A 23,837-nucleotide genomic window follows, 5' to 3' on the forward strand; every position below is an offset into this window, starting at 1 on the left:
AACTTGGTCAGGTTTATTGTGGTGACACTATTGGCACTGTTGCAAGAAATGGCAGACCAAGTGCATGTACTTGTTTCATTTGGGAAGTGCTGAGAAAACCATGAAGTTAGGTTTGATTGAGGGTCTTGAAGACTGCTTATCCATTGCAGAAGAGCACCAACTTCATCAGTAGAAACAGTTGCAGAAGCAACAAATTTGGAAGGTGAAACGAAAACAACTAGCGTGATCAGGAGAAATTTCTGAAAGGTTGATGCTCCCATGGTGCTTACAATGGTTTAACACCAGAGTAGAATTTGCAGCATTCTTCTAACTCTTGATCAGTATGTTCCTCTAAGAAATTGAAAAGGTTTTGATGAACCTGAAAAGTCTTCTGTTGTTTAGGTTTTTGAAAAGTCTTCTATTGTTGTTTTATGCATATGTTCTTACCAGTCCATTTTTGAGGGTGGTACCAAACAGATTTCTTTGAGGATATTATAATCTGTTCCTTTGGTCAACTTCTTTCAAATTTTTATTCCCAATGATTTTTATTTTTTTTTTATCCACAATCAACTGAAATGCTACAACATGTCTAACATGAGTCGAACTCAATGATTTTGTGCTCGGCCAATGCTTTTTTCAAGCAGAAATCAAACCATATTAGGGTGATAATCCCCAAGTATAAAATAGAATCATATGCGTACATATTTGAATTGGATAAGCTGTCCAAAAATGTCATGCTGCATGTCTGTAAGGATTTTCCAAAATAATGTGTGTATTCTATATAGGTGGATTGAGACGTCGCCTGGATTTTGATTAATTAGTAGAAGTTTACCGTCTGCTTACATCAAGTATCTAATTATTTGTTCTTTGTTGGTTGGTTAGATGTCACTCACTCTTGCACTCCTTCGCTTGGGTTTATGCTGTAAACATAGTTTATGCATTTTGGTAGCTTGATTCAACTGTCATTACAAGAAAAAATAGTATGTCCGTCTTATTTTTAAATATGGAACATGAATTATTAGAGGAAGACTATTTTTAATAGTTCATTTATCAGGTAACAACTTAAATGTTATAAATAACCGTCCGTCAAACTCATAACCTCGAATGCTAGTTGACAGTTTATTTTGTTTAATGAAGGCCATTAAGCTCTAAACTAATTGTCTCGGAATATAGTGAGACATCTGCATGAGAAAGACCATATGGATGAATATTCAGAATTTAGTATGAACTTTGAACTTAAACTCCGGTCTTTCATGCATGAGAAAGACCATCTGGATGAATATTCAGAATATAGTGAAGTACACAAAATAATTTACCAGCATAAGATCAGCATAATCAAACTAAATGAAAACGGCAGATGGATTCAGCTGCAAGCGTTAGATCAGTGACTAGGTCAGCAGCACGTTAAGGTAAAAAAATTTATCATATATGACCAAGTCACCATATCAATCACCCAAACTCTGATGATGATAATCGAGTAAAACCAAAAGAAGCCAAGGAAGGTTCACCACGGAGAGGAAGGATGATATAACTGGTGGTGCAAGAGTGCAATGACTTAAAAACAATCCATATAGGCCACACAATGACTAACATCATGCAACTTTCTCACATTCCTGGAGTTGCCTTTAGTTTATAACATCATCCATATAGTTCAGAGAAATCAAGACATTACAAAGAACCAAAAGAAATCTAACAAGGAGAAGATAACTCAATTAAGATGCACTGCTATATATCTTATTCAATAAATTATTATACATGGACACCTTGTGGTAATAAAATAACCTTCACACAACACTCAATCTTGTAGCAGTCAATTGAAAAAAAAAGATGGATGTAGATCTTGTGTCATGGATGGCGTGACTCGAAAATATAGACCAAATCTAGAATTACAAGAGCAGCCAACAAGAGCTAGGATCACTCCCCCAAAACCCACCACTCTTTTCTAAAGAAAACAAAAATGAAATTTTTGTATAAACTGCATCAGCTACATGCAATGGCACTTGAATTCCGACCAAGTTAGGCAACCACAGCATCAGGAGTTCCTTTGCAGGATCAACTTTTAAAATCAATAAAGCAAAACAAGGGTGATCAGGGAAAAGCTAAGAACCCATTGATATAAGCTGAAATGTGAGTTTTTACCCTTACCGAAAGAGTTTCATCAAAGCAAAACAGCTAAGACCAGACTGCAATCAGCATGTACATGACATTGACATCTACCATATCTGTGGTCAAAATAGCACCACCAGCATTGTTCACTCCTCCCAAATTTCACCAACCAGAGTTTCATCAAAGCAATATAGGTAAGACCCGACAGCATTCAGCATCAACATGACACACTGACATCTACCATTTCTGTAGTAAAAATAGCACCAACAGCTAGCTAGTACAGCATCTCTTCAATCAGCAATGTTCACGAACATCACTAAATAAGGCCAGTATATGGACATCATGAGTATATCATTAAAGCACATAAAATCTCAATAATGGCACAAGCCACTAATTCAAAATAAGAGGAAAACCAAAACAAGCACACAAGCTAAAAAGTTGCAATTTTAAATATTAATAGGAAGACTCCCAATTCATAGACACTACAGCAAGCACTTGATACTGTACCAGCCCATAAAGCAGAATACAAAAGCTACCATCAAACTTAAATGAGTTAAGAAACTCACTAGTCCAACAAAGAAATGTTTTAACCTTCAACAAAACTGCAGGGCAGTCTTAAACATTCAACATGTTGATGGTACATGAAACTCAACTTCCAAGGATGCAAACACAAGGCCACAAGACAAAGGTATAACCCCAGGTCACATGACAAGCGATCCCCATCATTCCTGCATCACAAAATATCAAGTAAACAACTCATGCAGATACTTCATATTCAATAGTAAGTTGCAAATTGACAAAATTCATGTGTGTGGTTTAGAGCTCACATCGACATCAGATTTACGAGGACTTGGAGAATCTTCACGCCGAGGCTGTGGTGAAACATCTCTGGGGCTAGGAGAGCGTTCGTTGCGGTTGCGTGCATCCGGACTCTCACTCCTTGGAGGTGTCCTACGAGGAGAGGGGCTCCTTCGAGATTTAGAGCTAGGCCGAGCAGGTGAGACACTTGATATGCACATATTACAAATAACACATTAGTATGGAATAACACATTAGTATGGCACATAAGTTCGTCAAATAAGATTATGGATCCGGGAAAGGCAGAATTTTGTACCTTCCATAGGACCGGCTTCGACTACGCCGCTCGTCATCATATTTGCTCCTTCTACGATTATCAGGACTTGCACTGCGGCTCCTGCTTCTGTAGCGATGCTCTCTTTCACTCCTATGGTGCCTGTCACGGTCGTATCTGTCCCTACTACGACTGCGACTTCTTCTCCTGTAATCCCTATCTTTGTATTCATCTCGATACCTAACAAGTAAAAAATCAGATGCTGCACAGCAATTTCTACTATTGCAAATTTGCAGATAATTAGCAATATTTAAAAAATGCCATGTCAATATTACAGCCCTACAAGATTTCACCACGCTGACAGTTGTTATAGCAATGAAACTACACATGATTCATATAACTTTAACCAGTAGATGGAAACCTGGCAACCTTTGAGGATTTGTTCATTATTAAAAGAGTTCATACTGAGAAAATTCCAAGCAAAGAACCTCTGTCCAGTGGAATAATCAAAACAAGGAAACCAAACAGGGATATCGTAGACATACGCAGCATAAAGATGAAAGGAAAGGGCTCCACATCCAACCATTCAAAAGAATGCAAATATATAAATTTTTGGGATCCAAGGTATAGGAGTTCCAAATACTAAAAAATGAGACCAAATGAACCCTGATATTGAGGCCTTTGATCCTCTTCCCTTATGCTAGGGCAACCTAATGACAACTCAACATGACAATAGTAATTCATGCAACCAACACAAAGGAAATAAATGGGGACCCAAGATCTAAACTGCTAGACCCAATGTTATATATAGCTATACGCTTCTACATATGTAGGTCTAACATCAAACCGTCAAGTAGTAATGCCTAAATGTACTAAAACAGTGGCTGATCCTCATTAAATATGCTTCTACATATGTAGGTCTAACATCAAACCGTCAAGTAGTAATGCCTAAATGTACTAAAACAGTGGCTGATCCTCATTAAATACAGCGCTAACATATAACTTCATCAAAAGGATATTGCAAGTAGATGTATTTTGTAAACTGCAACAATCAATCTGATCACAAAGTCTCTTCCTTTTATTTATCAAACAATGCAAAGAAGCTTACAGCAAACAGCAATTCATTTCATTCTTCATCATACTTCATCATGTTCACTTAACCAGTCAGACAGAATTCTTTATCAATTATCATACTTCATCATATTCAAGCAAAGAAAGAAGCTCACCTTGGACGAGGGCTCCGGCTTCTGGACCTGCTCTTCAACTTGGAGGAAGATTCACTAATTTTCCCCTTGTGACTGGAGCTTGGAAACAGAACAAAAAAACACTTCAAATTAATATAAACAGCAACAATCCCAACAAAATCCATAACCAAAATCGACAACAAACCCGGCACAATTTTATCGAAAAACTTACATCCTCTCAGCATTTGGACCATACTTAGCAAACTGAACCATAATCTCTCTTCCATCCACAACTCTCCCTGCAACCAAAAACCCCAATTCAATCATCAAATTACGAAACTTTATTATACACTCAAACTTTTCAAAATCGGTAACAAGCTCACCGTCGAGCTTATCCACGGCCTTAGCCGCCTCATCCTGATACTTGTACCGCACAAAAGCGAAGCCGCGCGAGTCGCCGGTCCTCCGGTCGCGGGGGATAAACACGTCGACGACCTTGCCGTACTTGTCAAACAGCGGGAAGAGGTCGTCGGCGGTGGTACCTGTCAAAATCCGCACAAAAAATTAGGTCATCGGAAAAGTTAGGGTTTTGGGAGAAACGATGGGGAAATTGGGGATTTGGGAAGGGGCAATTACGGAAAGTGATGTTGAGGACGAGGAGGGAGTAGGTGTCTCTGATGTCCGGCGGTCCGGATCGTCCGAAGTGCGACATGGCTGGAGAGTCTGAGGGAGAGAAGCGGCGGAGCTGAGCGGCTAGGGTTTCGTATTTGAGGCGGAGATTAAAGCCAGGGGTAGTAGTACAGTGTGAGAGAGGGCTTTAACATATTTGGCGCTATCTTGACGGATATGCCCCTGTGCTGTTTGGTTATTTACGGTGGCGGTGCTTTGTGTTTACTTTCAGCCCACACCTCGTGAAGCACGTGTGAGAGTTTCATCTGCTTTCCCGCCAATATTAGGAAACCTCAAAATCTTGAACCTCCAAGATGTGAACTCTCCAAGCTTAGCAGGAAATTGAAGGGCCTTAGTAAGCAAAATAAGTGTAGAAAGTAGAAACAGAGTATATTTTTTCTTATTAAGTTCATTTACGTGAAGTGATATTAATGGTATGAATGATAGAATCACACTACAAAAAAAGAATTCAATTAGCCACTGGAAATCGCCACGGCTCGGATTTACCGTCGTCATTGATCCTAAATTTGCGACGGCGCAGCGATAGTAAACACACCGTCGCTATATCAATATCAATTTGCGACGGCAACATCTTGCAGTGGCAAAATAACACAAAATTCGCGACGGCAAACTGGCGCCGTCGCGTCCGTTTTTATCAACAACGACGACAGGTGAGTGCCGTGGCAAGAAACCGTTTTTATTTCTGATTTGATGCTACGGTTGCCTTCGCCGTCGCCTGTGTCCTTTCAGCGCCAATTATCCCGCCTTCCATTTTGACGAAAAAAATCCTAATTTTCTAAAACTGAAACCACTCTCTCCTCTTCAGACCCATTTATCCTCTCTCTCTTCAGACATTCCCTCATCCCAAAAAACCTAATTCAAATCTTCAAACTGATTTTGCCCATCTTTCATTCCTCTTCCTATTTCTCTACTCTCAATCTCTAATTCGTCTACTTCTTCAAAGAACAGAACTCTCAGTCAAAGAAAAGAAGTTTGAGTCAGCCTTCTTGGTTTTGTCTCCTCCCGCTCAGACCCTCATGATTACAACTAATCGAAGAAACTGGGTTCGATTCTGATGAGGTAAAACCACTCTCTCCTTCTTTGATTCTGTTTATTTTAGTGAATTCGAGTTGGGTTTTTGGTTAGAATTGAGATTAGGAACTGGGTTGTCTTGTTGGGTTTTCGTTTTAGTTTCTGGGTTTTCGTTTTAGTTATGCATGACAAGTGCTTGATAGTTGTTATTGGGAGAATGCGGTGTACTTTCGTTTTAGTCATGCATGACAAGTGCTCGTTCCTCTTCCTATTTCTCTACTTTCAATCTCTAATTCCGTTTTGTTGTTTGCTTCATTAATATAGTTTATAACAATTTATCAGGAAAAAGTTTAAAGCTTGACAGATAAATAAGAAGGAATAGTACATGATTAGTATTTGTTGTAGATTTATTAGTTGTTTGCATATGACAGGTATTGTTACAAAATTTATGGCTGTGCTAGGGTCAAGCTTTGATTATGGGAAGTAAATGAGATTTTAAAGTTGGGTTTTCCCAGGGGATTAAAGTATCAGATCAATGAGTGAGTAGGAATGGTGAGGCCTTTATTTTTCTCAAATGTGATCTGGGTAGAGTTTCCTGCCTCCTAAAATCGTAAGGCTCAGCTAAAGGACTAGATTCGACCCTGGGTCTGTGAAGCGGGATTTTCAAATTTCTGGGGGTGAAAAAAGAACTTTTTAGTATTGAGGTTTTTGGTGAAAAGGTCTTAAACATAGTCCTCTGTCAAAAGGCCATGGAGTCATAGCTCCGGAAAGAAATTCATCCAATTCTCAGTGAGAACTTTGATTATAAAAGGAGATATCTGGTTAAACTTGGCAAACATGGTGTGCTGGCTATGTGAACCTGATTTGCTATTGTTTTTTTTTTTTTTTTGAATGAGTGAACTTGTAATCCCCAAGTTATAGAGGATTTAACCAAGTCCCATAGGTCTTTATTTGAAGTGACCTCCTTACTGTGCCTATTGTTTGATGTTACTGTGTTGAACTCCTGCTATTAGACTCAAAATCTCACAAAATATAAGTTTTCCACAGATAGATGGTAAAATGTAAATTTTACTTACTTTTCGGGGGTGTTCTTATTTTCTTGAAGTGCCATGGTCCCTAACTTTATGCTTGTGGATCGGCAAATCCCTTGATGACCTAATTGATCTGATGATATGGTATCAGGACCCACCTTGAATTTCACCTTGAAACCCGAAGTAAATCCTGCGGGGACCACCTCCAAGGAAAGTTTACCGAAAAATTCGGCATAATCTCCCTTGAAAATTGACAACCCTTCCTAATAAAACCCGCAAACACTTCTGAAAATTTAAATCCAACCATAAACTCCTGGAGCCTTCGTGCTCCCCAAATCACAACACCACCCAAATTAAATACTAACTTTAAACAAATCTCATAACCAACCATTTATAGGTTCAGAACAATTCTAACTGAGAGGAAAAAAATTAGAAATTTAGAAATGAGCAGAAGCTATACTATTGACTATGCCTCTTCTCCATGTACGCCCGACCTTAACTATGCAAACCTGCTAACTGGGCATTTTAAAAAGAAGGGCCCAGAGGAAAACATTTGAAACACGTTAGAGTGAGTGGACAAAAATAAATTAATAAATATTTATGCATTCCCAATTTGAATTTCATAGAAAATATATTGCATGCGGCAGCTCAAAAGCTTTCAACTCATAAACTGGCAATTTCACGACTAGCTCCGGCTAGTCACCGACTCAAATAAAATGGAGCCTCTCGGGCTAAATTATATATAATCATATATTCGTATGTATTTACACTCGTCAGACTCTTTGTATGAATCCTAGAAACAATTTAGAAAAATAGAAATTCATACAAGGCTACAACTCTGGCGTCTAACGCTCACGTTGTGCCATAATTGTATTTTTCCTCATTATAATCGAAGAGGACGGTGTATTTATATACGTGTGGACTCCCTATATGAAAACCTAAATAAACCAGAAAAGAAAGTAGTTTTCATATAGGGCTATGACGCTAGTGTCTAACACTCACGTCACGCCATAATGGCATTTTATCTCATTATGACGGACCAAGCACGTATGGCTAGCTAGCATTTATATACATACTATACTCATAATATCCATAAACATATCCACCGAAAATCTCATTTACGGGATCTCTCCAAAGGAGGAAAATTGCTAAATATCCGAGAAAGAAATAAATCTCAGGAAAAGAAATAAATGATCAACAGATAATTCATCGCATGCTTTTCAATTAAAACAAAGGTCCACTCACAACTTTAGGCCTAAGCCTGACGTTGATCCGATGTCTCTTCTGCTTGAGCCTACTCACGTCCTGTTTCTAAATGTATAATTAATTTCCCACTAAAAATCCAATAATTAAACAAAATGGGCAAAATTAAACGTGAGCCTCCCACACACTCATCATTGCCCAATTTCGCCATTCTTAACTCAAAATGGTTTAAACTTCACCGAACATACCGGCAGCCTTAATTCAACCCTCCACAGATTAATGGCTTAAATCCTTCGGCCGGATTCTACATTATTCAACCGCCAAAAATACCACACTTCGGAAATTCATAACCCTATCCAAAACTCATCCAAAAATTCTATAATTCACTTCAATAAACTCCCCTTAATATTTTAAATTTAAAAACATTAAAATCCCCTAACCGGCACAGGCAGTGGCGGCCGGAGGTCGATTCTGGCGACCTCCAATACCCACCAAATTTTAACCCTAAAACAAAATACCCTAATAAAAATTACCTTTTACCATTTTTACCAGCTAAAATTTACCATTTTTACCGTCGTCATATTTTTTTCTTACGAATCATTGTCCCTTAAAACCCTCTAGAGACTAATTAAAACTATAAACTCATTGATGGAGACGGTAAAATTCTTATTATAACCAAACTAATAAATAAGGTAAAAATTTAAGGGTCGGGATGTGACACATGGTGTCATTGACTTTAGTTGAGCCTGCTTCTTGCACATGCACTACTTAAACAGATTTATATGTTTATCTGCATCTGCAATTTACACTGACAAATTGTTTTTTAGGTATATCGTTTTGACAAGGACACGGGTGCTACTCATTTAAGCAAGGTGTTGTACATGTACTTTGGTTAAAATCATAACTGCCTCTAGTTAGTAAATACTGATTAGATAAATAACTCTGCATAGGGGTTGTCTTGCATTTCCATATCACTTGAAATCTTTAGCTTGCAGACTGATCATTGACTTTTCCCTTTAATATAATCTATAATTTATGAGATAGCTTGGTATTAAAACGAAGCTAGCCAGGGGAAGGAAGGTCTGACTTTTCAGTGTTGGTCTCAAATTATTTGATATCTCATTTTTTGAAATCTAGTTTGCTTAATGAGAGAAATTTATAGTTGAAAAGTAAAATGTGTATAGGAAACTTTACTCTCATGCACTTGATGAATGTAAAGGTTAGTACTCCATACAATTTTACTGTATCATATAGTGGATCTTTTAATTGCTTTGTGTTTTCAAGAGGGTCTCCAAAAAACTGAGGTAACTATGCCCCGGTTTGTTACATTTTGTAGTATTGTATACAAAATTGAAGAGACTGTTTTCAAACGAATAAAATGACATGCAAGTACTTTACATTCAATAAGAATGAAACCCTCTCTAGCTATCGATATGAGAATTTGACTACTTATTGCTATACAAATGCAGGACCAAGACAACAGAGCAATAAGAGATTGCTTCTAGCTTTTAGTAAGGTTTTGGTATTCACTAATCAATAACTCCAATATTCTATATGGCTAACAATCAGGGAGTGGGCACATTTTCTGTCTATTATTGTGAGTGAATGAAATTTCCTTTTTCGGTTTTGGTATCTGCTGTTGTGTATAAACTAATATGACCAAGACTGAATCTCTTGTGAATGTGAATAAATGTTTGTGGCTTTTCGGTTTAGTTCTGTTACTAGTGTAAGACCAACATTATGCAGAAACATATGGTTGATGGTTAAACATTACAGTTTCGTATTGTCAAGTTTGTTACTAGTAAGCAATCCTAAGTAAATTTATGTATATGATGCATGGATAGTTAATGAAGGGATGACCTTTAGCTTTGCATATATATGGTTGATGGTTAAATCAACACAGTTTCGTATTGTCAAGTTTGGTAATTGGTATACTTGTTTCAAGCAATTGCTTTTATTATTCATATGCTAGCTTGAATTAACTATGCTTGTGGTTTTGATGATTCTAACAGTAGACTTTTCCGTTTAGTTATTTGATTTTGGGGTTTGAGTATACTTAGTAAGCTATCTATTTGTGTCTTCAAATTCTAATGAACATGAAAACCCATTTTCTTTTTGCTTAATTTCACTTGTAGAAGCAATGCAGAGATTACTTGAGAATTGAGATAGAAAATTTAAGTTAAAGTTTGGATTAAGAATACTTGCCTCACTACGCCTTTGATTTCAGGCACACCAAACTCATCTCAAGCTGAAGAACTGACCCTGAAGTTGCAACCACTTGTCTGAAGATCGACTCATCTCAAATTAGATATTTGAATGAAACCTTATCCCTTTCTGACATGACCCACCCCGAATTTCACCCTGAAACCCGGAGTAAGTCGTGCGGGGACCACCTCCAAGGAAAATTTACCGAAAAATCGGCATAACCTCCCTTGAAAATGGACAACCCTTCCTAATAATACTTGCATGCACTTCAAAAGAATCCATTTATAATCCTCTACTCCTGGAGCCTTCGTGCTCCCCAAATCACAACACCACCAAAAAATTTACTAATCTAAACAAATCTCACATCCAACCATTTATAGGTTCAGAGCAACTCTAACAAGAAGAAATGAAACAAAATAAATTAACAAGCGGAAGCTATATGATGACTATGCCTCATCTCCATGTACGCCCGACCTCGACTAAGCTAACCTGCAAGCTAGACATTTTTAAAACGAAAGGCCCAAGGGAAAACACTTAACAACGTTAGAGTGAGTGGACAAAAATAAATTAATAAAAATATTTATGCTTCCCCATTTTAATTTCCAAAGAAAATATACTGCATGCGGCAGCTCAAAAGCGCTCAACACAAAAACTGGAAATTTCATGACTAGCTCCGGCTAGTCTCCATAACTCAAAAAAATACAGCCTCTCAGGCTAAACTATATATAAACATATATAAGTGTATGTATTTACACTCGTCAGACTCCTTGTATGAATTCTAAGAACAAATTAGAAAAATATAAATTCATACAAGGCTACTACGTTTGCGTCTAACGCTCACGTCACACCATAATTGAATTGTACCTCAGTATGGCGGAAAAAGCACGAGTGTATATACGTGTGGACTCCCTACATGAAAACCTAAATAAACCAAATAAGAAAATAGTTTTCATATAGGGCTACTACGCTTGTGTCTAACACTCACGTCACACCATAATGGTATTTTACCTCATTATGGCGGATCAAACACGTATGGCTAGCTAACATTTACATATACATACTATCATCATAAACATCCAATAAACATATCCACCGAAAATCTCATTTTCGGGATCTCTCCAAATGAGGAAAATTGCCAAATATCCAAGAAATAAATAAATCTCAGGAAAAGAAATAAATGATCAACAGATAATTCATCGTATGCTTTTCAATTAAAATAAAGGTCTACTCACAACTCTAGGCATAAGCCCGACGAAATCTAAATCGCCACTCCAACGAGATTTCCTCGAACCCTGGCACAAATATATAATTAAATTCCCAACTAAAATCCAATATTTAAACAAAATAGGCAAAATTAAATATGAGCCGCAACCACGTACGCTCATCCTTGCCCAACTTCGCCTTTCCTAAAACGAAACGATCCAACTTTAATACCATAAACGGCAGCCGTAATTACAACCTCCCCAAAAATACGACTTAAATCCTACGGCCGGATTCTACATTAATTAACCGCCAAAAATACCACATTTCGGAAATTCATAAACCTATCCAAAACTCATCCAAAAATTCCATAACTCACTTCAAAAAACTCCCCTTAATATTCTAAATTTAAAACCCTAAAAATCTTCCAAATAGTGGCGGCGCCGGCCGCGGCTCCGCGGGCAGCGGCGGCCGGAGGGCGATTCCAGCGACCTCCAATGCCTATGAAATTTTGACAGAATAAACCTCTCATCATGCTCTACAACTTTCCTAACTAGCACAAACACCAATTCCAAGCCTAACTAGGGTAATCGACTAAAAACATCAAAAACGCTCTAGAATTTCAACTTCACATTTCTCTTTACCTAGCTTAAGAGAGAGTGAGCTGTTTGGAGGGGTTGCTGCACGGGAGGAGGGCTACAAAACGAGCTAAGGATCGCCGGTTTTGGTGGCCGGAGGAGGGAGTTCCGACGACCGGAAGTTCTAGGCAGTCGAACCTCTCGGGCGGCAACGCTCTCTCACTGCGGCGCTAGGGATTCTCTCACCGGTCCAGGAAGAAGGCTGGGTCGACGGCCGTCCGTTTGGGACCAGCTCGGCGGTCAGAGGCGACCGGACGACGGCGAACGGCCGGGAAGAAAATCCGGTGGAGGGAGAGGGAGAGAGAATCGGGAGGGAGGAGAGAGAAGAGAAAGGATTTGGGCTTTTCCCCAACCGGTCCAACACCATCACTTAAAACCCAACTCTAAAATTTAACACCCTAAAATAATACCCTAATAAAAATTACCTTTTACTAGCTAAAATTTTACCATTTTTACCGTCGTCATAATTTTCTCCTACGAATAATCCTCCGCATATAATCGTCCCCGAAACCCCTCTAGGGACCAATTAAACTATTTCCTCAATGACGGAAACTGTAAAATTCTTATTATAATCAAGCTAGTAAATAAGGTAAAAATTTAAGGGTCGGGATGTGACACTTTCTCTGTCCCTTAATTTATGTTTTCGATATATATAAGATGTTGATTTTGAAATCTGAAATTCATTTCAACTTCTTTTGAAAATATTGAGTGAAAATGATAAGATAAGTCATTTGTGTGTTTATATTGAGATTTGTATGGGGTTAGTTGGTTAATAAAAATCACTGTGCTGTGTTTTATTAGTGGTGGGTTTAGTTGGGATTATAGTTCTGTCTCATAGGTTGTTGAATGAGGTCAATGTAGATGTGAATATTATCATTGTCAAATTTTTGATGTGGTACTATAATGATCTAGGAATTTTGGATCATGGGTTTGGACTAGTAATTCATTATGTTGTGCTGGTTTTGTTTGAACTAGAATAGTTCAAAATACTATGTTTTGAACGCTAGAATAGTTAATATCACGTAGAGTTACACTTTTAGTGTTGAACTTTATTATTAAGCATGTCATACTCATTCATGCATTGTTGTGTAATCTAAAATCTATAGTTTACTTCTGCTTACTATGTGCGTATATACTTCAATTCAATAGGGAGAAAAATGGACAAGTCATGGATTGATTGGGGAACTAAATGTTCTAAGCCATACTATGAGAAGTTAGATGAGTTCTTGTCCTTTGCATCTGCTAGTAGAGATATAAGTTGAAGGATATATTGTCCTTGTAGAAAATGCGAAAATCGTGATTTATTTGTAATAGGTATTGTGCGAGAGCATCTTCGAGATAATGGGTTTTGGAAGAAGTATATATGGGAGAAACATGGTGAGTCTAGGGATTATGATGGCTCACTACATAGGGAGGAAGTTTGATAGCGACCGAAACCAGACGTTTCAATTAAAAACCATTTTGTGTCATTTGTAGTATAAAGCAAATAAGGGTATCGTTATAAAAGCCGAGAATTGAGGGTACTTTTACAATTACGTTAATTACAAAACAAGAGAAAACAAAATATTATAGTACTAGAGATACGAGGTTTTGTGATTATGAACAAAAGAAAACAAAGAAACAAAATAAATCAGAAAATATCAGATGGATGAGATGTTAGAGACTTGGAAATCCACCACCAAGTATGTTTTAAGACATGTTAACAACCAAAGCTTCAATCATTAAGTCACAAATCGGTATCAATCAAGAACAAATCGTGAACGTACTACGTAAGTCCTTATTCCTTCCCTTGAATAATTAAGCAAGATGAACGCACTATTACTAAGCCTTTAGAATAACCGATCAAGGTATAGACGTTATCCTATCAACAAATTATTATAAGCGTTAAGATCAATGAAAGTGATTGAACAAGTATGCAAAACTAGTGTGGAACGCCTACCTAGCATGCAATCATTTTTATTTGGTTTCATCTATTGTCCTATAGGTTTTACTACTTTAAACTAAGCTATATTAACCGTTTAGGAGATTAGACAGCCTAATTCTAGCCTCACTCACAAGTTCATAATGTTCTATGTTGCGCATACATGAACATAAACAAGCAAGAGTTCTCCATAAACCAAAACCAAATAAACAATTTGAAAGACTTAATAATTCAAAACCAAGGTTCATAACAATATCTAAAACATTCTTGGGGCTTCAAACCTTGCCCCTAACTAAGAGAAATCAGCAACACATGGCTGTAAAGACACACAAGGAGAATGAAAAATGACAAATGAAAGATAAACCGTGGATGATGGACAGATCAATGATGGCTTGGCGGCTTCCTTGTGTGAGTTTGCAACTATGGAGGTTGTGAGATCGCTGGCCTCCTCTAATCTTCACGTCCTCCTCTAATCTTCACGTCCTCCTTTCTTTTCTGCTGTGATTAGGGTTATGAAACCCTCAAAACTCATCCATGGACTTGCCGATGTGGTCTGGGCCTCAAAATAGAAGTTTTTGTCCAAATCAGAAATTCGGGCAAACTGACATTCGGCCACTTAAACGGTCATAACTTCTTCTGCAAAAGGTATTGACGATCCGTAAAAAGTTTTGGAAAGTAGACTCTTGTAGCTTTCCATTGATATATGGCACATCTCCTGGATCGTTGTGAGCTAATCACAATCTTCTGTCGAAGTTGACTGACGATTTCTGGCACATTTTCTGATTTCTTTCCTTGCACAACATGAATTCCTTTTCCTTCAAGATTTACCCTCTTTTGTCTCTTTTGGGCTCCTCGGCTTTATTTCTGACCTAAAAACATAAATTTAGTTAATATGAATATTGTTAAGGGAATTACATAGCTAAATAGGGTCGGAAATATGCTATAAACGTAACACTTTGTGTTCCTATCAAATTCCCCCACACTTAGCCTTTGCTAGTCCCTTAGCAAAATCTAAAACAAAGACTCAAAACAAACTATGCTTTCAACATTATTGTCTCATAAATCTCTTACTATCATAGCATCAAGATTAACACTTAATCAAGAATCAATTATGAGTAATTCGAGAGTTAATTAAAACATATACTCTGCATATAAGCATGTAAGACACGGCGTGACAATGGTGATGTGTGGAGCTCAGCATGTATCCAACAAGTATGATTCAACCTCACATGATTACCACTCTTTCTTCTCTTAGAATCAAGGCTAATGCTTAAAAGCTTTTTCACTCAATGTATATATGTGAGAGAATAAGCAAACAAGTAGGCTCACATATTGTGAAATTAAAAAGATCTCATGAAAGATATCAATTACTTGCCAAACGAACCAACCCATATGCTCAACTTTTGTAACCAATCTCCACAGATCGATGGCTGCCCATCTTTTGGATCATAAAAGAACTTTATCAATGTTAAAATTTGGCCAAGGCTAGGGTTTAATGAAACAAAAGATAAGGAATTGCAAATCGTCCTTAAAAACCTAGTAGAGCCATAAGATCACCTTTAAACATTCATGAATGAGGACAAAGACCATATATTACATCATTAGGTCTTCAATTTAAAACAAACTCCTCCATCACAAAGGGACACTTAATCCATACTTTCATCATTATTCTTTTTCCAGTGCCACCACATTCGTTTTTTTTTTGTTACTCTTTACTTTTTTTTTTTTTCGGAAACACATATCTCTTTTTTTTTAATGGACAAGTCCTTCCCCCTACACTTGTTATTCATCATCCTTCCACACGTACAATACATCACAACATAAGCTCTACTAGGCCTTAAGGACAAAGGTAGAGATATCACTACACTAAGCTCAAGGTGAGGATTATATGGGTGATGACAGAAAGGCTTAACGTAGGCTCAAAGGGGTTAACTAAGGGGTGTGCAGCGCACACAAATAGGGACATATGACAATTTGGCAATGGTGGAAATAGGGTCGGACTTTAATGGGCTTTTGGAACTGAGTTTGGATCATCGCATGAAATGTCTGAAATACAGAAAAGACATCACTTTTATGCCGTATCAAGTAGATCCAACTCATCCTGGTACAATCATCAACAAACAGAACAAACTATTTCATTCCAATGTGCGTTGGTGGACACGGCCCCCAAACATCAGAATGAACAAGATCAAATGGGGCAGTACTTTTACTGGAGCTCGATCAAAGGGTAGTTCACACGGTGACTTTTGCTCAAAACGCAAGTGTTGCATTTGAAGTCTAATGCTTTGCAATGCTTTAATAATTGAGGGAAGAGAGTTTGGAGATATCCAAATGATGGATGTCCCAATCTCTTATGCCATAACCAGATTTGTTCTTCATCTGTGGATACTTTTTTCTGAATCTGATGTGCTCACTCGCACAAAGATTACCAGCAGTTGTCATCTCCATGTAGTATAATCCCCCCTTCTCAATACCCCGTCCAATGATTTCCCCTCTTAGGATGTCTTGAAATACACAACACCAGCGGTAAAAAATTACACAGCAATGCAATTGTTGGGTTATCTGTTTGACTGACAAGAGGTTATGAGACAAGGAAGGAACAAGCAACACAGTGTCAAAGGTAATTGAGTCTGTAAAAGTGACAAACCCAGCACCAGTAATGGGGTAGGAATCACCATTTGCATTAGTTACGCCAGAGCGATGAACTGGAGTTAAATAGTGAATATTGCTAGAGTTATTAGTCATATGGTCAGTTGCACCCGAATCAATTATCCACATATCTTTCCAATTAAAGGAAGAGTTACTCGAGAGCAAAGAGACAGGTGTACCTGAAGTGGTCATGAAGGTAAAAGTGGAGTTACCAAAGTGATCACCATGATTGGGTTCGACAATAGTTGTACTCGAACTCGAGTCTGGCGAAGTAATCTGGAGAGAGGCCTGAGGTTTGCCTTTGGGCTGGTAGCTCTTTGGGTTCTTGTTTCCATGGGGTTGGAATGATTTCGCTTTCTCTCGTACTCCTTTTGCTTGGGCCTCCTTGCGATTGGCAATGTGATCATCCCACTAGTCAGGAAAGCCAATCAAGTAGAAACAAGTCTCTACCATATGACTAGTTGATTTGCAATGAGTGCATTTCATGGGTCCTTGAGAGGGTGATTTCAACGGAGGTGTAGATGAAGAAGGCTGGGAGCTACGAACATGTGGTGGCCGGTATTGAGCAATCATGGCTGATCCCTCATGCTTTGTGTCAGACATCATCTTTTTGAGTCTATTATGCTCAGCACTGACTTGAGAATAAGCCTCTTCTATAGAAGGCAACTGCTTTGTGTTTAGAATTCTACTTCGGACTCCATCAAGGTGAGGATCTAGCCCGGCCAAAAAGAAATAGACACGGTGCTTGGTGACCTTATTAGCCATGTAGGTGATAGAATCTGCATCCTTGAGTCTGAGAGGTCGGAAATATGTCAAGCTCTTGCCATATTTTCTTCATATTGCTGTAGTAGCCATGAAGAGGAGCCCCATTTTGTTTGGTGGAAACCGAAGCTATTTGTAGCTCATAGTTTCGTGTATCATCTTGGGCTACTGAAAAAGTAGTTTTAACAGCATCCCAAATTTCTTTAGCTGTCTCCAAACCTTCATAATTTTCTCTGACCTCCTTGTGCATGGAACTGAGTAGCCATGCTTGAACAAGGCTGTCTTCTTCAACCCAAACTTCGTACCCCTCTTCATCTTCTTCTTCAGATGGTGCTTTCTTCTTGCCGGTGAGATAACCAAGTTTACCTCGGCCAATGATGTTCAACTTGGCATGTTTTGACCAAGAAATAAAATTGGTGCTATCCAATTTTTCTGAAACAATAGGGCCATGTTCGTTGGATGACGATTGCCCTTTATGTTGAGAAGAAGATTCAGAGTTGATTGCTGATGTCTGCGATAAACTGATCAGTACTTCGTCAAGAACCATGGTTCATAATTTATCAAGTAAAGAGAAGAGAAATTCGATCCTTGGGTGTTGCCTACCGCGTTGTGTTAAACGAGTAAGCTCGACGGTACAAGGATAAAATTTCTAGTCTTATTACCTTTTTTTTTTTTTTTTTTTTTAATCTGACCACTTACCAACAAAAAAAAACGTTGGAGTACCGGGCTTGGGCCTGAGTAAGTGGGTCAGCCCAAATGTTCTAAGTAAAAAGATTGGTTCTAAGTACAAAGATTACTTTTTCTCTCTTAAAAACGACTTGAACCACTGAGGTTCGGGCCTGCAGTTTGGGATCGACGGCGCGGCGGCCTGAAGGCTGATGGCACGGCGGTCTGAAGGCTGACGGCGGCCTGTCTGAGGCGACGCCGAGGTAGAGTGATGGAGGTCGAAGCAGGTGCGGTTGCTCGGGTCCCAGCAATGGAACCAGTTCTGGGCAAGTGACGGTGTCGCGGTCTGAGGCGACGGCGTGCGTCTGGTCAGATGGAGGCGACGGCGTGCCTTTGCTCTGATGGTTGCCTGCTTCAAAGAAAAAACTGAAATTTCAATAAGACAATGAAATTCCAAACTTATCAGGTATGGTTACTGAAGAATAAAACTCTTCTTGGTATGGGTATGAGTGTGCTCGATTTTTGAGCAAAAACTTGGGTATTGGATAAGTTGAAGAAACAGAGTTCTTCGGTTATAGGTACTGGGTATTTTTGGCAGAGCTTCTGCTCAATCTTTGAGCAAAAAGGATTGGTACGAGTATGGGTAATCAAAATTGGATATGATCTGGGTATGGGTATGAACTCGTGCTTGATCTTCAACTAGAGTTTGGTATGATCTGGGGGGGTATGTTTGGCAGCGGAATGTGGTATGGTCTGGGGGGTATGTATGGGTATCGGTCTCAAGAGCAGAATTGCTCTGATACCATGTCAAGAATAGGTTTATGGTATAATTCGCAGATGATATTCTTCTCCAATTGGAGGATATTTATAGTAGTACAGATTCACCTATAGCTAAGTGTGGATAGGAAATACAATAGTAGGGCTATGTATGAAAGGTAAATACAAGGGTCATGTAATACGGCTGTATTAACTACACAAGTGATCTCTGTCTGTTGTTGGAGCAGTAGTCCAGATTTGCTGCTTGAATGGAGCAGCTCACTCAACATTTTTCATTGTATAAATGTTTACAATGACAATTTCTAAAGAAAGTGATCAGACACACCCGGAATGTTACTTCATACATTCCCAATATTTTTTATTATAATGTTTATCCAAGTGTAATATTCGATAACTGAACAATCAATTCATGCTGCAAGTTTACTGTGAAGTGAAGAGAGTTTAACTAATCATAGAGCTTCAATTTCAGATAACCTGGCTGTTGGTATAGCAATCAATGGAGTCAGCTTCGTAGTCACAAACCCGAATCTGTCCGAAAGGTCAACCTTTGTATCCTCAGGCAACCTCCACTCGAATGAATGCAACAATGAAGCCAAAACACAGATTAACATCCTCTCTGCCAAGGGAATTCCAGCACATATTCTTCTGCCAGAACCAAATGGAAGATACTGAAACTTATTGCCCAAGTAATCAAAGCTGTTGTTAGGGTCGGTGTTTAGGAACCTCCCTGGTCTAAATTCCAAGGGATTGTCCCAAACGCTAGGGTCTCTATGAATGGACCAAACATTCAGAAAAACCCTGGAACCTTTGGGAATGTGATAGCCACCAACAGTGGTGGATTGGCCTGGACAGCGCGGTGGTAGAAGTGTCGCGGCTGGGTGCAATCGGGAGGTTTCCTTAATGACAGCATCTAAATATCGCAATTTCGGTAAATGAAAGTCTTCAACCAAGTTGTTCATCCCCACAATTTCGGTTAGTTCTTCTTGGACTTTTTTCATTTCATCTGGATTCTGCAAAAGCTCAGACATTGTCCATTCTACAGTTATTGCCGTGGTGTCGGTTCCTCCCACCACAATGTCCTGCATGTAATTAAGATTTTGTAAATGTATACGAGTGCTAATCAATCGGTGAACTACAAACAAAAACTGCATGAGTATTTGAGACTGTATTGAGGAAAATATATCATACACGTGCATAAGAGAACAATTAGATCAAAGAATTAGAAGAGAGTTTGAGAATAGTTTGATTTTATAGATTTAACTTTTAGTGCCTTTTGAAGTAGCATAATGAACTTCTAGGCTTCTAGCTCTAACATACTTGCTTCCACGAAAATTAGTTCCTAGCTAGCCTCAAAACATACCAAAGCTGTCCCTCAAGTTATATAGAACTAGAAGCAAACGAAATATGGAACTTAACTAGAGGAAATTTGTAGATAACATACCATGAGTAAGGCCTTCATTTGTTGCAGTGTAAGCGATGTTGCACTATCTTGATCATTATTATTCTCCAAGAGGAACTGCAGAAAGCCCTTCTCCTCATTTTCTGGCACTCGCTCATTTTGAGCCTTATTCATCTGCGCTTCAATGGCCGAATCAAAAATGTTTTCCATAACTGACAGAAGCTTCTTTGCTCGACTCCCAATTCCCTGTAGATCAAACCTAGAAAGCGCAGGGAAAAAGTCCGAGATGTTTGGCTTCTCAAGTAACTCGACCATTTCTTCCACCACCTTTCTAAACTCCGATCCAACATCATCAGATCTCTCCTCTCCTTGTAGAGTCCCACCCCATAACATGCGCATGATTATGTTGATTGTTGTCGAAAATGCAAACTTCCCCAAATCGATTGGGGTCCCAATAAAAATATGACTAATTGACTTGACAACCTCTTCTTTTCTCAGAGCATAGCAACCGTCAAGGTTGGTTTTGCTTAGCATTTGGCTCACGAGCATCTTGCGCATCCTCCTCCAATCTGAACCGTAGGTTCCAAAGACTATATCGGATCCTCCATATGAGAGAATTCGTGCTGCGACAGTAAGGTCTCGGTAGGCAAATATTGTGTCTTGGTCACGAACCACTTCTTTCACAAGCGATGGTGAGCTAACCACAATGCCTAGTTTGGTACCGAGTTGGAGCTTATAAATGGGGCCATAAACCCTTGACAAGTCTGTGAACTGGTGGTGAAGGTTGGTACCTAAAAACGGAAGGTAACCAAGTAGTGGAACACCATGAGGGCCTGGTGGCAACGGAGCTTGTTTCGGGTTCCTCAGGTGCTTATTCCAAGTCCAGAGGAACCAGAAACTAACAGGTGCCATGATGATGAGGAAGATGGTGAGAGCTTCTCTGAGAGCTGAAACACTGCTAGCATCCCACATTGATGACCACATATGGCACGTACAACTGTAGATACTAAGCAAGTTAGAGAATGAACTAAGTTGGAGATTTTGGTTTGGTTTCTTCGGTCAATTATATACCCGAAAGGGTTGATATAACAAATATATAGACAATACAGTACGCGGGTTACTTGTGGTGAAGGCAACATTTTTCTCACTCACTCTGAATTCAAGGGTCAACGCTCAAGTGGCCGGATTAATCTATATCTTCACCTAATCTCACTTAGACAAAGCAAAGAATAACAAGAGGAAATACAAAAGACAAAAAAATGAAGAAGTCGACGACGGTCACTTTCTCTCTCAATTATTGCGGTTTTGCCGGAAAGTTTGATCAATGTTACATGACTGCCAATCGGTTACTGTATCGGTGAGGGACATTTATATTAATTAGCTACAATTAACATTCGGCGTCGTGCTGAGGCTTAAGACTACAATTATATATATACGGCGTTGGATTTCCTTAGTATTATTTTATAGTGCCGATAATTTTGAAAATGTAACCAATTCAACTCATGCATGCATGATGCATGCTTATGTCTTGCCCAGTTGCCCGGTCTATGCGGAGCTTCCAGCTTCATATTAGCTTCGAATTCCCAGCGATAAGATGGCTGCAGTGCGTGCCTGATGTCAACGCATAGGTTAATAGCTAAATACCCTCAAATTTTTGGCAATCTGTTGAGAACAGTAACAAAAATATATACTTCATCAACAGAGTCGATTAATTTACCGTAACTCTGTAACGTCTCACAATTTACTGAAGCAGACACAGAGAAATGGCAGAAATTGATAAAGGATTGTTTGCAGTCTCAACAGTTTCCTTTTCAATTGGATCGAATACTCAAATAGTTTCAGTCTTTTTGTTTTTTAAACGATGGACCCCTTGTTCCGCTAGGCCCAGCCCAACTGGAAACCACCAAGCCCTACCTGCATGCTTTGTTTCTCCACCAAAACTCATTTCTTATTTCTTTGAGATGAAAATCACTATTGCTCCCACGTTTTGACCGTTTCCCGACGTTTTCGGCCGCACCAGCATGTACCTGAATACGCCGGGATTACGTATCCCTAAATACTAAGTATACAAATTTCAATTCAGGTCTAATTAGAACCAGTAAATTCTAATTGAATTTCACCCCTTTTCTTTAGGTACAGCAAGAGTTGCTGTGGCTTACCAGAACGAGCTCTAAGGTACAGCTATATATGGGATTTTGGGCAGACAAAGCTTGTTGGGCAAATGCTCTGTTACTCAGGTTCGTCTATTTATCTGCAATTGCTTAACCACATAAGAATATGTACTGCAGTTGGTTGGAGCAGAAAGTCAGAAACATATATAGCCAAGCATAGAGAAACCAGACAATATGTTTATTTTCCTACTTTCTCCATTTATTCTTACAACATATATATCGAAGCACAGTAGAGTTAAGAAATAGGGAACAGTTGGAGCAGAAACTCCTATAGCTAAGATAAGTGCTTGCTGCATGTTTAAAATTCGCACTTAGGCGAATGCTTTTAAGCATAGAGCTCCAAATTGGATAACCTGACTGTTGGTACAGCAGTAAGTGGAGTCTTCTTCTTTGTCACAATTCCAAATTTGTCTGAGAGGTCAAGCTTTTCGTCATCAGGCAATTTCCAATCGAACGAATGCAAGAATGAAGCCAATTCATAGATTAGCATCCTCTCTGCTAAGGGAATCCCAGCACAAACTCTTCTCCCAGAACCAAATGGAAGAAAGTGAAACTTATTACCCAAGTAATCAAACTTGTTGCTAGGATTTAGGAACCTCTGGGGTCTAAATTCCAAGGGAGCTTCCCAAACAATTGGATCTCTGTGTATGGCCCAAGCGTTCAGAAAAATAGTGGAACCTTTTGGTATGTAAAAGCCACCAATGGTGGTAGATTGGCTTGGACACCGGGGCACTAAAAAGGGGAGTATAGGGTGCAAGCGAAACGTCTCCTTGATCACAGCATCTAAGTGATGTAAGTTAGGCAAATGAAACTCTTCAACCAAGTTGTTCAACCCAACAATTTGTGTTAGTTCTTCTTGAACTTTTATCATTTCTTCTGGGTGCTCCATCAGCTCAGCCAGAACCCATTCCACTACTGTTGCCGTAGTGTCAATTCCACCCACCACAATATCCTGCAGTTGATATAAACCGTAACTTATGAAACTTGATACGATAAAAAAAAAAAGACCACTCTTCCAAACAAAGAATTAGCCAAAATTTAAGATACCATACCGTGAGCATGCCCTTCTGTTGTTGCACCGTAAGGGATAGTGAACCGTCTTCATGAGTGTTAGTGTTCTCCAAGAGGAACTGCAGAAAGTCCTTCCTGTTATTGTTCTCAGCTGAGGCCATC

The 23,837-nt window shown here is 38.9% G+C and overlaps 4 protein-coding genes across 5 annotated transcripts; all 4 read right to left on the reverse strand.

Moving 5' to 3' along the window:
* Positions 1 to 2,511: 2,511 nt before the first annotated feature.
* LOC101307796 lies at positions 2,512 to 5,128 on the reverse strand. Its single transcript, XM_004300588.1, has 7 exons — positions 4,978 to 5,128; positions 4,725 to 4,883; positions 4,574 to 4,640; positions 4,384 to 4,461; positions 3,200 to 3,397; positions 2,913 to 3,090; positions 2,512 to 2,813 (listed from the first exon to the last, which is right to left on the reverse strand). The coding sequence occupies exons 1-7, from the start codon at positions 5,051 to 5,053 to the stop codon at positions 2,808 to 2,810; spliced, it is 762 nt and encodes a 253-aa protein (XP_004300636.1). The 5' UTR covers positions 5,054 to 5,128; the 3' UTR covers positions 2,512 to 2,807.
* A 9,893-nt stretch (positions 5,129 to 15,021) lies between these two features.
* On the reverse strand, positions 15,022 to 18,448 carry LOC101308094. Of its 2 annotated transcripts, none has more exons than XM_004300589.1 (2): positions 17,069 to 18,448; positions 15,022 to 15,109 (listed from the first exon to the last, which is right to left on the reverse strand). In XM_004300589.1, the coding sequence occupies exon 1, from the start codon at positions 18,196 to 18,198 to the stop codon at positions 17,647 to 17,649; it is 552 nt and encodes a 183-aa protein (XP_004300637.1). In that variant the 5' UTR covers positions 18,199 to 18,448; the 3' UTR covers positions 15,022 to 15,109; positions 17,069 to 17,646. The 2 variants fall into 2 exon arrangements, 1 of the variants encoding a protein (XP_004300637.1); XR_184770.1 differs by lacking the exon at positions 15,022 to 15,109 and adding an exon at positions 15,961 to 16,945.
* A 7-nt stretch (positions 18,449 to 18,455) lies between these two features.
* Positions 18,456 to 21,539, reverse strand: LOC101308470 (geraniol 8-hydroxylase-like). Its single transcript, XM_004300590.1, has 2 exons — positions 20,536 to 21,539; positions 18,456 to 20,173 (listed from the first exon to the last, which is right to left on the reverse strand). Exons 1-2 carry the CDS (start codon positions 21,475 to 21,477, stop codon positions 19,544 to 19,546), a joined length of 1,572 nt encoding a protein of 523 aa, XP_004300638.1. The 5' UTR covers positions 21,478 to 21,539; the 3' UTR covers positions 18,456 to 19,543.
* A 621-nt stretch (positions 21,540 to 22,160) lies between these two features.
* LOC101297261 (flavonoid 3',5'-hydroxylase-like) lies at positions 22,161 to 23,836 on the reverse strand. Its single transcript, XM_004301867.1, has 2 exons — positions 23,717 to 23,836; positions 22,161 to 23,616 (listed from the first exon to the last, which is right to left on the reverse strand). Exons 1-2 carry the CDS (start codon positions 23,834 to 23,836, stop codon positions 22,990 to 22,992), a joined length of 747 nt encoding a protein of 248 aa, XP_004301915.1. The 3' UTR covers positions 22,161 to 22,989.
* Between the last annotated feature and the right edge of the window lies 1 nt (position 23,837).

The sequence above is a fragment of the Fragaria vesca genome, linkage group LG5 (assembly GCF_000184155.1).
Source record: "Fragaria vesca subsp. vesca linkage group LG5, FraVesHawaii_1.0, whole genome shotgun sequence".
Lineage (NCBI taxonomy): Eukaryota > Viridiplantae > Streptophyta > Magnoliopsida > Rosales > Rosaceae > Fragaria > Fragaria vesca.